The sequence below is a fragment of the Corythoichthys intestinalis genome, chromosome 9 (assembly GCF_030265065.1).
Source record: "Corythoichthys intestinalis isolate RoL2023-P3 chromosome 9, ASM3026506v1, whole genome shotgun sequence".
Classification (NCBI taxonomy): Eukaryota; Metazoa; Chordata; class Actinopteri; order Syngnathiformes; family Syngnathidae; genus Corythoichthys; species Corythoichthys intestinalis.
This window is the reverse complement of record NC_080403.1, coordinates 58,967,031-58,984,848: the sequence shown is the minus strand read 5'-3', so window position 1 is coordinate 58,984,848 and position 17,818 is coordinate 58,967,031. Positions and strand designations below refer to the sequence as shown.

General features: G+C 39.2%; 1 protein-coding gene across 3 annotated transcripts in view; it reads right to left on the bottom strand.

Moving 5' to 3' along the window:
- Nucleotides 1-338: 338 nt before the first annotated feature.
- The window catches only part of rassf5 (Ras association domain family member 5), a 70,227-nt gene continuing 52,747 nt past the window's right edge, over nt 339-17,818 (bottom strand). For all 3 annotated transcript variants that reach the window (XM_057845080.1, XM_057845081.1, XM_057845082.1), the window contains 4 exons: nt 15,706-15,828; nt 12,370-12,667; nt 12,190-12,305; nt 339-9,529 (listed from right to left, as the gene is read on the bottom strand). In XM_057845080.1, coding sequence (XP_057701063.1) covers nt 9,386-9,529; nt 12,190-12,305; nt 12,370-12,667; nt 15,706-15,828 — 681 coding nt within the window. In that variant the 3' untranslated portion in view covers nt 339-9,385. The remainder of the gene's footprint in view (nt 9,530-12,189; nt 12,306-12,369; nt 12,668-15,705; nt 15,829-17,818) is intronic.

Here is a 17,818-nt window from a genome sequence, read left to right as displayed (position 1 = left end):
ATCTGGCTAGATGGACCCCTTCTTGTTTCTTCACTCCATTGCATCTCTACATCCTGCTGCTAATACGCACCATCAGTCCTGGTGCATCTATAGCCTGTCCGTCCTGGGAGTGGATCTCTCCTGACTGTGGTTCTCCCCAAGGTTTCTCAGTTTTCCCATAGGGTTTGTGGAGTTTTTCCTTGCTGCCATGGAGGGTCTAAGGATTGGGGGATGCATGAACTTCATCTAATTCACCTACTGTTTCTGACTGTGTATCATGTTTACTCTGCAAAGCCTTCTGAGACAACCTTGCTGCGATATAGGGCTAAACAAATAAAATTGAATTGAAGACAACCAGATGATAATCTTGTTTTGTTTTATTGAAGTCTGATAGTCTGTACATCTCTATTGATATCACGATCACACACTTGTTCAAGTCAAAATAAGTTGCAAAAAAAAAAAAAAAAAAGCATAACATTTACAGTAATGACATATGTAACAGCCAGACACACTAACATACGGTTTGTTGGAATGACGAATAGGTTTAAAAACAGTGTAGATGAAGGAAAAGTCCTCAAAATAAAAACAAAAATGTATTTGTAGACATACAAACACAGAGGCACCTGTGTATGGGAGGACACGCCATCCGCCCATTGGACACATGTACAGTGACACGGACATACACAGGAAACAAAAGGCACTGCCTGCGGGTTGCTCTGAGATGTTAATGGAGAAGCGTATCGTTGGTAAAATTGCCCATCACTTTAAACAAGTCAAAATATTAATTGGGGAAGCATTGTACTGTAACAATTGGGTTATGGTCATCTGCAATGGTTTAATCCGGAGTCTTGAGTGTGTTCAAGTTGTTGTCCATTTCATACTCTCATATCAGGTGAACAAAGTGCTACTGGCTGATTCTCATGAAGCCAAGTTAAACTATGTCTTTGAAGATTTTAGAGATAGAACCATTTTTAATTGCAACATGTCTATTATGTGGCCCACTCCACGATTTGTTACAAAAATAGCATTTTGCATGTTTAAAAAAACAAACAAACAAAAAAACTACAATATACATCATATAAGGTGGCATACCAAGTTGCTCAGTGCAAAATAACCCCACACCATAGCAAAGGACCTGATCAATGTAAACCAGCAATCATCATCGTACTCTAGAGTTAGTTATGGTGTGCCGCAAGGATCTGTCCTCGGGCCCATCTTGTTTACGCTGTATATGCTTCCTCTAGGTAACATCATCAGAAAACATAGCATTAACTTTCATTGTTACGCTGACGACACACAACTGTATTTATCAATTAAACCTGAGCAGGTCAGGCAAGTAGAAAAACTAAGCGCCTGCGTCCGAGATATAAATACCTGGATGAGCACTAACTATCTTCTACTTAACCCTGAAAAGACAGAAGTCCTTATAATAGGCTCGAAAAGTGTTAGAGACTCTTTATCTGCCCAGATAGTCGCTCTGGACAATGTAAGTGTAGCCTCCAGCGCCACAGTTAAAAACCTAGGAATTCTATTTGACCCTGACTTATCGTTTAAAGCACACATTAAACAAACCTGTAGAACGGCTTTCTTTCACCTGCGCAACATCGCCAAAATTAGAAATATTTTATCTAAAAGCGATGCAGAAAAATTAATTCACGCGTTCGTTACATCGAGATTGGATTACTGTAACTCCCTACTTGCAGCTTGTCCTAAAAGCTCTCTAAAAGGTCTTCAGCTAGTCCAAAACGCAGCAGCAAGACTTTTAACAGGAACCAATAGAAGAGAGCACATCACCCCTGTGCTCCAGGCACTTCACTGGCTTCCAGTCGAGTTTAGAATTAAATTTAAAATCCTCCTTCTTACATTTAAGACCATTAATGGGTTGGGGCCATCTTATCTCACCGATGCTCTGGTTCCATACCGCCCCAACAGAACACTCCGATCTCAGAATGCAGGTCTACTGGTAGTTCCCAGGGTTCATAAAAGTACTGTCGGAGCTAGAGCCTTTAGCCACCAAGCCCCTGTTTTATGGAATCAGCTTCCAGCTAGTATTAAAGAAGCCGAGACAGTTTGCACATTTAAGATTAGATTAAAAACGTTCCTATTCGACAAAGCTTATAGTTAGGCTAGTTGAAGTCGGAATAGACTCATAGTTTAAGTTGCACTAGAAGCTATAATGCTGGGGGGCAGTACAGCCGCTGAGTTCTATCTCCTTTTCTTACTCTACCTACCACTTGTCTTACTTTATTTCTATTTTCCAATGTTAATATCTAGTTGTCTAGTCTCTTCATCACTAGTCACCCGGTGTCCCCTTTCCCCCCTCCCCTCTGGGGAGGGGCTATTTTTCAGCTGCAGCCTCCTGACTGTCCGGACCCCTGGCTGGATAGACGTCCTCGCTGCTACCTCCGTCTCATCTGACTAGAGGGACCTCTTCTTGCTCCTTTACTCCACTGGATTTTTACGGACTATAATTTCGCTTGCTAATTTCCATTAGCCGTTCTGGGGTTCCTGTCTATCCGTCCTGGGAGTGGATCTCTCCTGACTGTGGTACTCCCCAAGGTTTCTCATTTTTCTCCCAATTGACTCTGGAGTTTTTGGAGTTTTTCCTTGCCGGCATGGAGGGTCTTAAGGATAGGGGATACCCAGGACTTGAACTGTATCTATTCATCTTTGTTGCTTCATTTCTAATTGTGTATCATATTGCCTCTGTAAAGTCCTTTGAGACCTCTGTTGTGATTGAGGGCTATACAAATAAAATTGAATTGAATTGAATTGAATACTGCCTGCAGAAAAAAAAAAAAAAAAATCTATATATATATATTTATATATATATTTACTTTTCTATTAATTTTTGTTTTTTCAGTCAAATTGTTTGGCATATTGAGTTAATTTTGCTAATATATTTGAATTTATCATTATTTATTGATTTTATTAAATGTTATTTTTCAGTATCAAATGGTCAAATAATGTACCTTGAGTGTTTTTTTTTTTACAGTTTGTGTGTGTGTGTGTGTGTATTTTTTTTTTTATATTTAGGCAAATTGATGCACTTTAAGTCTTGCCTGTTACAAACAAAACAATGTTAATAAAGTTATACTTGATTGTAAGTTGATCTATATTACTTTTTTCTCTTTATTATTAAAAAGGACACAATATAATGTAATAATGATGGTACTTACAGTGGCGACAAAGAGTTGGGAGGTGTGGCGCGAAACGTTTGCGTCTTCCTGAGGGGGGCGTAACAGAAAATAATTGAGCCGTAATGCATAGCTTTCATGAGAATCATCCTTCTGCGGTCTCATCCGCTATATTGAAACAGGCTTGACAGAATGATGTGAAAATGGATTAGTCTTTGGTTAAAATGAATAAAAATGATTCATTCAATTCACTGGAGTTGTTTAGTTTAAGGATTCATTCAAATCATCCATGCAACTTAAGATGGGAATCGTGCATCTTTTCCATCATCGGTGAGGCCTCATATGTATGTGAAAGAAAGAATACAGTACAGTTTTCCCATGATTTCGCTCTACACACAGACAAAACGATGCTGAAGGAACAATATTCATCATAACAACAAACCATTTTCCAGTGTCTACTTCTCGTGTGCGTCCCAAACCCATCATTGGTACACTTCACAATGATTTTTCATATGGAATTCATCAGCAGATAAGTGACAAACTGAGCGAACACAACATTTGAGTCATTTTGAGACCTATTTTCACTCATAGAAGCTTTGAATATTAGAGGATATGTAACATGTAACCATGTGGGTGAGTCTCATGAGGCTAACCGAAGATTTTCAGGATTTAGTCACGAAAACCTTAAATAGCTCGTTGTTAGTTGAAAGATGGTTATGACAACAGTATTATGTGGCCCGCGCCACCATTTGTTACCAAAATAACATTTTTTAAAAAGTGATTTCAGAGTCGTAAATTCAACAGCTTGACAAGCTTTCATGTTTTCACCTCATGTGTATCATGACATGGCTTTATTCATGATTCAATGAGATATACTGTCAATAAAATATTAGGGAGCTCAAACTGTTGATGAAAAATCATCATCGCATTCCACAATTTGAAGCTAGCTTTGGTAAATGTCCTTCATTACCGTAACGCGTAGCCTGCATAAGAATCACCCATGTGCTAATCTGTTAGCACTTGCTAATTAGTATTATTATTAGTATTTTTTACTCTACTGAAGTGGTCTATCTCCTTGCTGTTCCAAGTCTCCTCTTGAATACACAAATACAGGAGGACATTGTTGACTCGTATGGTGCCTCATGTTTTTGGAGAGACAGAGAGAACCAAAAGTGGTATTTGCCATGTGGCATTTTTTTTGCCATGTGGCAAAACTGATTTTGCCATGTGACATTTTTGTTTTGCCATGTGGCATTCAAGTGGATGTTAAAAATCATAGCCACACGTTTTTCCGCCATTTAATATGAATGGAAAATTTGGATGTGCATAGCCATCAATGGCAGCAAAGCCTGTCTTTGTTGTCAGTTGAATGTCAATGCGCTTTAATGTAAAGTGTATGGTCAAAAATCTCAGCCACATGTTTTTCAACCATTTAAAATGAATGGAAAATTTGGACGTGCATAGCCATCAATGGCATGAACGTGCATAACCTTCAAAACTGCCATATACCACAAAAAAATGCCACATACCCCCCCAAAAAAATGTGACATACCAAAATCCATTTTGCCACATACAAAAAAAATATGCCACGTACCCCCTGCCCCCCAAAATGCCACATACCAAAATCCATTTTTCCACACATGAAAGAAATGCCACATGGCAAAATCATTTTTGCCAAATGGCAAAAAAAAAAAAAAATGCCATGTGGCAAAAAAAAATTAAACAAAAAAAATGAATAAATAAAAAAAAAAAATGCCACATGGCAAAATTTGCCACATGGCAAAAAAAAATGTCACACAGCAAAATCCATTTTGCCACATGACAAATACTACTTTTGGTTCTCGGCCCTCCTGTGTTTTTGACTTGAGATCCAATCATTTGTAACACTGGTCTACAAGCCAAATGCTTCCTGGGTAAAAGTGAGACTTGACTGCATTTGAAAAGAAAATGAGGTCAATTGACTCTAGTTTTTGAGCTAGAAGATGTGGCCCAAATGTTCAAATCCAATTCATTGAAATGGGAAAGGTTATTTCTGGGTAAACAGATCCACCTAAAAGAATGGTCTACCATTTCAGAAGATAACTAAGCTTTAACATTATATGCGGTTTTCAATGTATTGCATAAATCCTGCTGTTGGAAGTGCATTCATGGAGGGGCGCTGGAAGTCACTCACAGCAGTGGGCACTGAGGATCCAGTTCGAATTTTCCTCATCCAAAAACAGCCGTTTCAGCCCAGATTTGTCATGCTCGTGCTTTTTCTCCAAACAAGGCGTGTGCAATGCGCACGCATGCTAGATAGTTTACACAGACTTCCTCTATAGTGTGTGTTTGAGTTTTTCTATAGGACACAAAAGTGCCCGTTGTTTTATTTATTTACTTTTAACAAAAAGAAAAAAAAAGAATCTACTAAAACACTTTTTTCTCCCCAACACCAGAGGGTGCTGCAGCCCCTCACTTCCCGCGCCACTGCATTCATGTAGACACATTCATAAGCGGTGACATATCCATCCCATGTCATTCATATACTGCAACTTGTAAAACGCATATTATATATTAACACCAATGTAATCAAACTTTTAACTTGAAATATCTTGAATACTTTAGCCAACCAGGACTAAATGTTTTCATTTTCCAATCCATGTCATGTCACCACAGCAACAAGCATTTAGCCATTTTTATCTCTTAAGCAAATATTTTCCAAAATTTTGTAGACCAGTGTAATTAAAGATAACCGTGATTATGATGCAAGATAGTGCAAACCAAAACCACCATAAAAAAATATATAACATTTGAAACTTTGATACAGGGAGTCTCCATTATGAATGCTGTGGCCCGTCGCCGCCACTTCTCCGTTGAACAAATGTGTTTTCAAGTCACCATGCTGGATGTGCTCCTCTGAGTTTGGCGCAATCATCATCAAATACACGCAAACAGTGAGTCACAAAATGGCTTCGTTAGCAGAGCTCAGACATTCGCCATTGAAAGGGTCTCTCTCCTTACCGACTCGCTCAAGTGTTCGTCCACAACGCGAGGATTTAGTAGATTTGTTATTAAAGCTTTGTTCCTCGTTCCCCCCCTTTCTAACATCTTCTATTCAAGCAACAAAATGAATCTTGCACTTCAAGCCAACATTTCAATGAAAGAAAAAAACACGCTGGGCATGATTGTCTTTTCGTTCCAAAGAGATGCTACAAAGGTAATCATGCCTTCTATATATCATTCTAATTGTTGTAAGGAATACCGTATAGACTGGCGTATAGGTCGCACCCTTAGTTTATGATTTAAAAAGTAGGTATTTTATGTTGAGCCTCATTTAGGTCGCACCACCGTATGGGAGATTTTTGGGCCAATTTTGGATACCAATATGACATTAAAATTCATTGACTGTATTTTTATTTAGTAACAATTTACATACATAGTAAAAATTAATGCGATTAGAAAAAAGCTTCAAATGAAATTTTGCTGCTTCGAGAGTTCATTTCATTTGAGTGGCGTTATAATGGTTTGTTTGGAAATTTTTCCACCAAGTTTTATTGATTTGGGTGGATACATTGCCCTCTAGTGGCAACAGTGAATATGACATCACTCCAGTTGCTATCTCAGGACACTTGTACTTGTAAGTGCGTGTTTATGCATTTTGTAATTTAGTCTATTTAGCAGCTTTTTGTGGAAATATGTTGAGAGCATTGTGTAAAAAACAAACAAAAAAAACATTTAGAGCATTTAAGCTTGCGGACATTTGCTGCACGTTAGCCAATAGTTTTTTTTTTTCTTTGTTGGACTTACAACTTCATATATTTATTCTTTATACCGTTTTAACCTCTTGTGAAATGAAAGCGCAATTCTGAATAGTTTGAAGTAGAGCCGTGCGGTAAACCGAAAATTTACCGTTACCAAAATTCGTCACGATAAATTCGGTAATTAAAATAAGAAAATGTAGTCTTTTCATCCTGCTTTGACTCTGTGTTGTCCGGCTATGTTCATTCCCCTTTAAGAAAGCAGTCGGTGTGCTTACGTATGAAGTCACGTGGTTATCAGGAAGTCAACAAACAGAAGCCCGGTAGGCTAACGCTACAAGCGAATGTGATGGGAGTCGGGCTTAAGGGAGCTTCGCCAAACTTTCACTCGACCTTAAGTAGCCTTTCGGTGGCCTCCAGACGGGCTTTCGCCAGCATTCCTCCCTGGTTCTCACGATTTTAGGAGAGGGTGCTTTCTACTGGTAGCGAGGCCACAGGCTAATGCTAGCGGCTAACGCTACAAATGAATGTGACGGAGTCGGGTAGCGACTCTAACTTTGTCGAAACGGCTGAAGCTAATGAGTGGATTGGGCACTGACTGCATCTAGCAATTATTATGTTGCGTCATTTTGTATCTCTGTGTGTGTGTTTGTGTGATTTCTTTGATAGGTTTTATGATGGTAAAGCATTCAGCCTAAATTATAACCCAACAGTGAAGCCTATAATGTGACAGTTCAATGGCCACCGCTATTTTTCTGTATGTGCTTGCTTTATTCCGTGTCATTACTGCCATCACAAAATCTTAAATGTTTCATCAGCATAAGAGCAATGTAGCTTTAATGTGTGTGAGTGTCGGTATGTGGGGCGCATGTGTGCTTGCAGGTATTTAAAAAATGTTCTGGGGAAAAAAACCCTGAAACCTTGAAGTAAATACGTGTGTTGAGTAATTACGTCACAGCAGCCATTAACCATAAGTTGTCTGTTTGAAGTGCACCGTTCAAGCTGTAAGTCATTTGTGTTACGATGACATGTTTGCACAGTCGTCGTATTTTTATAATGTTGTACATTGTTCAAGTCATACAAGCTGTTATAAATGTTCATACTTGAATTCCTATTGTTTACAAGAAATTTTATATACGTAATGTTTAGACTGCACGTACAATTGTTAAATATGTTAAATTGAAAGCTTGTAAATAAATCAACGAGAAACGGTTCATTTGTATTTCATGCATCGATTCAGATTTTCAAATTATATAACAGTTCACTCGGGCGAATTTATCGTCATTTATCGTTAACGAGGTAAAGCTGCTCAATTTACCGTGATACCTACTTAAGGCAATATCGCCCAGCCCTAGTTTGAAGAAAGACTCATGTATGTATTTTGTCATTTGGGCGGCTGTGGCGCAGTTGGTAACTCAAGTTGTCCTGGGACCGAAGGGTCAGGGGTTCAATTCCCGGCTGTGACTGCCCATTGTCGAAGTGCCCTTCAGCAAGGCACAATACCCTAACTTGCCCCCAGTGGGTTGGCAGCAGGACCATTGGTATGTGTGCTAATGTAAAGCGCTTTGGGCTCGGTAACCATGTAGATAAATGCGCTGTATAGGTATTTGACATTCACATTTAAATGCTCTGTTGAAAGTGCAATCAAGCCAAAACAAATGTTATTGCAGACATAAGCACTTTTTTCCTTAAACTTATTCTGCAACCGCAACGCATTAAATGATTGTAATTCGATTATTCCAACTAACTGTAAAATAGATTAATCGATGAACTAAATAATCGATAGCTGCAGCCATAAAAACAATGCCGATGTGGTAAAGATATTAAGTTTCTAGTTTTTGTATCTTAAGTCTTTCGGTAACTCTTACTCATCATCATGGATGGAAGTCCTCAAATCCCTCTTTTTGCACACTCCTTGAGCACCCTGTTAAAGTCACTTGGATCAGCCATGATGTTAGTCCCTGTGAGTACTGTTTGTCTACTTTATAGCGCACATTTTTCTTGTTGTATTTTTTTCATTTTAGACATTTGTCGATTATGGAGAGTAACTTGTCTGTACAGTTAGCGTAGCTAATGCTAACTTGTAGGCTTTTTCAGTTTTATGACGGTCTAAACTGGGCAATGGTCAGAGCGAGAACAGCAGATCGGGTGTTTAGGTCGCACCTGCATTTTTTGAGCCAAAATTTCAGGTACAAAAAATTGCAACCAATACGCGAGTATATACGGTAAGGGTATGGGTGATCTGAGAGAAATTCATGCATAAGTAACACTTTGCAGTAGCAGCAGCAGAAAAGGGAGAAAGGGTCATTTTAAATGCAGTGGAACAGCTTGCAGTCCCAGCTGGGTTGTTGCTAAATTCCCAACACCCCTAAAGTCTCTGGAGCTGCTTGAAGATGAGTTGATGTGTCCTGAGATAGGCAGTGTGTGTACATACAAGCGGAGATGATTACAGCCAGGCTCTTTGAAGGGGTGCTTTTTCAGTGTTCACTCTCTCCCTGCTTTGAGGTCACATGGTACCAGGTGAGGGTCAGGTCAGGGGTCAAGTTGCTGTAGAGCTTGCTGTAATTTGCGTCTGTACACTGTATATTTCGACTCCACCGCTCGCACACGCTCCGCCTCTTCCTTGTCCAGAATAACCAGGAAGTTTTGGAGCTCCGGGACAGAGAAGGCGTGCCACTGTTGACAAAATTTAAAATCATTTATGTGGATTAGCACTTGTTTAGCTTTCACTATTTGGCTGGCTAAAACTGAGACACTTGAATCTGCATTCAAATAAGGGAGCTATTAACACTACATATTTTTAATTTTTCATGTTGAGATGATTGATGTGGAAAAATACAAAAAGTTCTTTCTTGCATGTGCAATTAAAACTGAAAGCACTTTAAAAATCCAGTTGTTTTTTTTTGCATTGTATTTAGACGACACAACATTGCTGTTTTCGTCAAAGATGACAACAATGAAAATATTTATATAAGTTTTTTCATGACGATGACGTGACGAGCTAAAATGGGAGACTAAAACAGAACGAGACAAATTAAAGTTTTCTGATAAGACGAGAACGAGAAGAAAATACGCCATAATTTCTGTCATATGTTCACAAAAATTGACATTTTCTTTTTTTATGTGTAGTTAGCTAACTACAGTAATTTTCGGACTGTAAGCCGCTACTTTTTCCCCCTCGTTTTGAATCCTGCGGCTTATTTGTTGATTTATTTAGGTTAACAGACAACACTTATTTGACAGTGGCGTCATAATACTGCCATAAGACTGTCATAATTATGACATGAGACTATCATGGGCAATAATGAATGCTTATGAGGGTTGTTATTTAGTGTCGTCCGGCAAATTATGTCACAACTCCATTTATGTCCAGCTCGGATCTTTTACATCCATTTAAAAGTGAGATCATTTGTTGGATGACACAAAATGGCATCCGTCATAAGCACTCATTAATGCTCATTGAAGTGTCATGTTATAGTTATGACAGTACCGTCAAATAAAGTGTTACCAAATACCATAACTAGTAATTAATGAAACAACTAGAACAGTAACTGAGGAAATAATTAGCACAGAACATGAATTTAGATTGTAATTTACATCTGCAGTGCTGCAATGCATGCTACGAGGCAAGTTGGATGACACAAGTGTTGACAGCAGGTGGAAGCAGAGGTTGACTGTCGCCCCCAGGGAGCAGCGATGGCCAAATGAAGCTTCTTGAAGCAATGAAACTTTGCAGCCAATAGGTTCAAAGCTTCATTTGGTCTTGTGACAGTCTTATTATGCTGACGTCAAATAAAGTGTTACCCGTTGAAGGAGATAGTACCTTTTTTCGTAGGCACCGTCTAACTGTTTGCATTATTCTAACACACTTAATATAATCAATCAGGGAATAGTATCTTTTCTTGTATTTACTGTTTGACTGCTTATATTACTCTAACACACCCAATATCAAATAAATAGCACTTATACCATAGTTTAAGGAAAACAAGCAGAATATTGGTCAGAAGAGATACATGACACCTTCTTATCACGGAAGCCCAACGTGTGCGTCATGGAACTGACTGAGCATTATTGACGCTGACAAGCCCACGTCTGCACCACCAACTCTCACAATCTGTTCTCCCGGACAGTCCAGAACACATGGCGGGACGCCCTGTCCCAACACAAGGAATACTGGAGAACGCCCGAAATCCAACTGATAACATGACTGACAAGACTCCAAGAGCTCTTTTGACGCCGAGATGGCAAAATCCACAACCCTCATTGCCCTGACAACAATAACTCCCAAATCCTCCTGTCCAATCCGCAAACAGACAATAATCCTAAACAGCCCAAACTGCGATAGAATATTATCCTAAACACACCCTTCTTCCGGCCCACGGCACACCTCGCGAGAGCCTTCAAAAGAATGAATGTTTAACTCAGCATTGCCATTTTTCTCGGGAACCTTTTGCTGACTTGTGATATGGTGATCTTGCCTCCTCGCCTGAGTCTGTTTCTGTTTCGCCTTGCTGTTTGATCGCTGTCGACCTGAATAAGTTGTCAACTTGTTCTCGGTGAGCCTTCTACTAGCTTTCAAAATGGAGTCAGTACAAAGGGTTAAGACTAAGGTGACCGTGCAGAGTTTGGCCTTTTGGCTGGGTGGTCGGGATTCCACCAGGCCAGGTCGTTGGAGCTGCGCCAGCGCGGGTCCGGCGGTTCGGCTGGCCTGAGTCCGGCAATCTGACTAAAGGGTCAGATTCCTTACTTGTATTATCTTTTGGTGTAAATATCCCATGATACAGTGAGGATAGCTGCAGCTTAGTCCAGTGCAGCTTATCTATGAACAAATGAGTTTTCGTGTCAAATTTGGCGGGTGGCGACTTATAGTCAGGTGCACCTAACCACTCACCGGTGTCCTCCCCAGGATTGCTGGTTTTGAAACACATGGTAAGATTTGTTTTCTTATCTTGGCAAGAAAGAAAATGCAATGTTTTTGATACTAAATGTAACTCATAGCGTTAGCGCAGCATTTGCATTTGTTAGGCAATTGAAAAAAAGGAGTTGTATTATCATCAGTAAGTTCGCATTGTCCTTGCAGACGCTACAATGTGTGCTCGTCCGTCAATGCTCATTCCAAATGGTCGGAAATCTTTATTTTTGGACGAAACTTTTGAATTTTACAGACCAAAACATTTTGAGTCATTGTCGACTAAAAGTAGATGAAGACAAATACAGTTTGAAATGAGTAAGACATTTTTTTCCCTAGAAGATTCAATTCAAAGTCACCAAATGACGCAGTATTCAATGTTCCACATAAAACCTAAATTCTAGTAATTGCATAGTAATTTTCTCACCTCCACTTCTCCAGTTTCATTTTCCTTGAGGACAAAACTGAGCTGCTTGGGGTCAGGCCCCGTGATCAGTCGAAGAAGAAGAGGACGCTCACACAGTGAAAGTTTCTGGAACAAATCTGATCAAAAGCCAAAAACTCATCAATAGGGGCAAAAAAAAATCACTTGTTACTCCTTCCTCACCTTGTCCGTCACGGTGCGTCTGTCTATACAAGGCAAACTTGCGGGGGTTGTCCAACACCATGAACTTCTTAAGCAAGCCCTGGATCACCTCTCTGGTGGTGGTCGCGGAGCTGATGTGTAGTTGTTTGACGCAGTCGCACGGGAGGTAGAAGGAAATTCTGTCCTCGCTTTGCCCGCAGTCTCGGCCCTCTGACGGCGCTCCGTCGGAAGCTCCCGCCGCCTCCACGGCCGGCACCGTGACGGGTCGACTGAGCCTCAGGTGGACTTTGATGAAACCTGTGTAGGAGCCGTCTGAAGCCTAGGACACAGTCGTACGGGCTATTTCAAGTAGTCTTCAACGATTAATCGATGAACTTGAGTAATTCAATTAGAAAAAAAGCTGCTGCTTCGAGGATTCGCTAATAAAGTAGTGTGGTCATTGTTTGTTTTGAAAGTGTTGTCATTTAGTTTCATTGATTTAGGTGGATACTGTACACTGCCCTTTAGGGGCAACAGTGAATATGATAAAAAAAATTCTAACATGGCTGGATCCAGCTGCTCCCGGTTAAGACCAACATAAAAAGTTTTTGTTGGCGATAATATGACTTGTTTGTGCATTCTTAATTTACTTTGGAGGTATACTTAGCAGTTTCTTGTTTGGGCAATTTGTTAAAAGAGTCGTAAAAAAACTTTGCCTTTTGTAGCATTTGAGCTAAGGGACTTTTGCCATGCAAGTTAGCCAATTGTTCTTTTGTTGCACTTTGATCGTCATTTAGTTTGTTTTTTATATCGTTTGAGGCTAAGCTCAGATATTTTATTTGATTTTTAAATGCATTTATTGCTGTTGTATAAAAGTGCAAATCTGTATCGTTTGAAAAAACATCACATTTAATGCTGTTTTGAAAGTGCAATCTTAGCCAGGATTTGTTTTACATCTCCTAAAATTTATTCTGCAACGCATTCAACTTTCCTAATCCGATGACTCGAGTATTTGAAGTGATAGATTATTCGATTACTTCTAAATCGATAGCTGCAGCTAATTTCAAGCTAACCCAGCATGCCTTACATTGTTGTTTTCGTCAACGATGACGATCACAATATTTATTTATAAAATATTTTGTTGACAAACGATTTTCTTTCATAACGATGACGAGCTAAAAATGTGTCTCAAAAGACTAAAACGTAACGAGACGGATTCCAGTTTTCGTCTATTGAGACTAGTGCTGCGATTAATCGATTAAACGATTAACTCGAGTAATTCGATTAGAAACATGATTCGGATTAAATTTTGCTGCTTCAAGGATTCGTTTAAAGTGGCGTTCTAATGGTTTGTTTTGAAAGTGTTTATTTTTTTATCGATTTGGCCTCTATTGGCAACAGTGAATATGACATAACTCATTTTACATGGCTGAATGCAGCTGCTCCCTGTTAAGAGCAACATAAGGTCAGTTTTGGTTTGCGGTAATATGTGTTTTCAATGATTTTTAATTTAGTTTATAGGTATATTTAACTGTTTTTGTGGAAATGTGTTTGAACGATTTGTTAAGAGCATTGTAAAGAATACATTAGCATTTTATAGCATTTAAGCTAGCAAATTTTTGCTATTCCAGTTAGCTAATAGTTTTTTTCTTTTGTTGTACTTAGATCTTATTTATTTATTTATATACCGTTTGAGGCTTAGCTCAGGTATTTTAATTATTCACGATCCTTATCTGATTACTCAATTATTCGAACAAAGTAGTTCATCAATGAATCAACTAGTAAAATAACTGATAGCTGCAGCCCAAGTTGAGTGTTTTAGCAGTGTTTGGGTGTGTCACTCATGTGATCCCCCCCCCCCCCCCCCCCCCCCCCCACACACACACACACAATCCAACACACCAGTAGGGTGGGCAACCGTCCCTTGAAAAAGTGAATTGTTCAATATTCAGAAACAAAAGTATGCGTCCCATATTAAGCTTACATGGGATGTGCTTTGTCCCGTATTGTCATAAAAATTGAAAATAGTGTCAGATTTGTAGAACAATAGACTTCATAATGTATTGACGGCTCAGAACGGTCATGCACGGGGCCTCGCATTCAAGTTGGGGGCCGCCCACATCAAGAGGAGCTATTCACAAAGACGCACGGAGCAATCTAACGCCGGATTTCTGTTGAAAAAGTGCCAAAGCTGTACCGCATACAAACAGGATGGATTGTCTCAGGAGTGATTTGTTCGAGGATTCAAGGTCATTATTATATTTTTCGTACCATGCATGCATTTTGAAACGTGAAAAAAAAAAATCAATGGGAGAAATGAGCTGCTACTGCATTGGCATCATAGTTCGCAATATTTATGTAAAATACATGCTAACAGCACGTTTTTTTTTTTTTGCTTTTAACCAAGAATTGAGACTGTTTTATGTCCATATCTATGAAGAATTCAGGGATTTAAGCTTTTATTCACAAGAATTTTTACCGGAAAAGCTGTTTACAACAGGCAGCCGCTAGCTACATTCACGAACAGACTAGCATTGTACTTCGACATATTTACGTAAAATAAACGCTAACTGCATTTTTTTCCCCCCGCTTTTAACTAAGAATCAAGACTGTTTAACCTCTATATCTATAAAGAATTCAGGGATTTAAGCATTTATTCACGATAATTTTCACCGGAAAAGCTCTGTTTACATCAGGCCGCCGCTAGCTACATTCACTAACAGACTAGCGTTGTACTTTGACATATTTACGAAAAATAAACGTTAACTGCACTTTTTTTTTTTTTTTTTTTGCTTTTAACCAAGAATCGAGACTGTTTTAAGTCCATATCTATAAAGCATTCAGGGATTTTACACATTTGTTCAAAAGATTTTTAACCGAAAAAAGCTCTTTGTCTGTGATTCCACTCGGTCAGCTTTGACGGCCTCGACAACAATGCGGGCCCCCTATTTATCGGCCCCGCGCCCCGTTTCCCGTCAATACATTATGAAGTCTATGGTAGAACGAACAAATGCTGTTATGGTGCTTTTCAAAAAGATGTAGGGGAACGCATTCTCCCGCCTCTCCTGCTTTCTGACCAATGAGCTGACAGAACAACGACAATCCTGCTCATGTCATTGGTAGAGGTTCTGTCGCTTGTCATTATGATCGCGTTTTGCCCACCCCTGTCCTAACCTTATCCTTGCACAACAGCATTTTTTCCTCACAATTTAATGATGCCATCATTTTGGTCTGAAAAGATGACTCTTATCGACGACCACATCTATTTTTTTTCTTGATTTCATTTTGTGTTTATAAAGCCAGAAAGTGATGAAACAACTGCATGAACATCTTGCCGATTCCATCATGTTTCATCAGGGCTCGTATTAATTCACTCACCAGTTTCATGCCATTTTCGGACACCCTGGAGTTATATTCCTCTATCCTGGTGCGCACCTCTTCTTCTGGTAGGTCTTTTACATCCTTTGCATCCCCCTCCTCCTCCTCCTTTGTTTCATGCTTCTGTTGTCAGAAAAAAAAAGAAAAAAAAAATCATGCAATGCTCACTTCAACCACAAGATGGTGGTGCCTCCCAGCGTGAGGCTCATGAAGCTAACCAAACGCATGAACATGATAGGGATCTGGTCTTGAAAATCTGAAATGGTTCATTTTTAGGTGAAAGATGGTTACGTCTATTATGTGGTCACAAATGGTATTTTATATGTTCTTGAACTGATTTTAGAGTTTTCAACTCATTCATGAAAAGCTTTGTTGTTTTCACCGCAATACAGCATCAGAAATATTCTTATTTTCATCACAAAATATCAGTTGGTTTAAAACGACACCATTTAGTAGAAAATATATACATTTGTTTAAAATGACATCATTTGGCAGATGATAAGCTGTAATGGTTTCTTGTATCAAAAAAGTAGGCAAATCTGCTGTGATATGAAAAAGTATCTGAACTTTTTGGAATTTCTCACATTTCTGCATAAAGTCAACATCAATTGTGATCTGATCTTTGTCAAAATCACACAGATGAAAATACAGTGTCTGCTTTAACTAAAACCAAACAAACATTGATAGGTTTCCGTATTCTAATGAGGACAGTATGCAACCAATGACAGAAGGGGAAAAATAACTAAGTGATCCCTCTGCCTAAGGAGACTTAAAGAGCAATTGAAGCCAATTTTTACCAAAGAATTTAAGCCAGGTGTGTGCGCCCAATCACTGATGAGTGGTTTAAAGCACTGATCACTATTTAAAGCAAGTGGTTTAAATACAAAATATTAAATGTGTCACTTACTTATTTTTCCCCTTCCATCATTGTTTGCATACTATCCTCATTAAAATATGAAAACCTATAAATGTTTGGGTGGTTTTAGTTAAAGCAGACACTGTTTTTTCATCTGTGTGATTTTGACAAAGATCAGATCACATTTGATGGTGATTTTATGCAGAAATGTGAGGAATTCCAAAAGGTTCAGATACTTTTTCATACCACTGTAGTTGAACCACATTAGTCATATTGCATATTTAAACAACCCTTATTTGATATTACTACATTGAAGTATTTTCTTAAGGCATCTTTAGTATGTTCTATATGTATACATTTAAACAAAACAAGCTGAAAGCACACGGTACTACTTTGGGTATCAAATTCGCCTCTTGTTGACGTTTCGCCGGAATAGCACATTTTGGCAGAACACCGTTTTTTCCCCTACTTTCACCTCATCCCGTCTTTCCTGTTCATTTTGCATTTGTTGCTTGTTTTATGAAATATTGACAGTGCTGTCATGCTCATTAATGTTCTCTTCAGGTTCCAATTGAAAGCGTTGAACAGTTGACATGTCGCTCGAGTCGAACTCTAGAAGCCCGGCAGCGTAACAAAGTGACGTCACAGCCCTGCGACGTCAACAACAATGGTGACCTCCTAGTTAAACTAATTTTACAAATGAAATGAAAACATCAAGAGGGGGTTCAATATCAAATTCTTTTAACTCATAATAACGTTTATCTTTTAAGAACTACAAGTGTTTCTATCCGTGGATCCTTTGAAATCTACTCTTCTAAAAGGGGAAGAGGAAATGTTGCCAATTGAATTGAGCAAATGACTGTGTCACTGCACCAGAATATCGACGGCATGTCATGTTTCTCACTCAAGATGACGAAAAGGAGGAGGGTGAGCGGCGAGCGCGACGGAAGCGGCAATGACAGCAGAAAGCAGGGGGTGAAGTGGAGGTGTTGGGGGCGGGGGGTAAGAAATGATGAAAGAGAAGCTGCTGAGCCAGCCTTAGCAACACAGAGTTTGACTGGGTTATTTATAGTACACTAGGAAGCTATCTTATAATATATATATATATATATTTTCCTTCCTCTGTTCCTTTGCATTATCTGGGGCAGAGAGAGAGACAGTGTATGAAAGAAAGTGAGAGAGAGGAATGCAGGTCAGGAACGACTTCCGAAAGGGAAGTCCTCAGGTTGTGTGTGTGCGCGCGCGCGCTGGAATCTC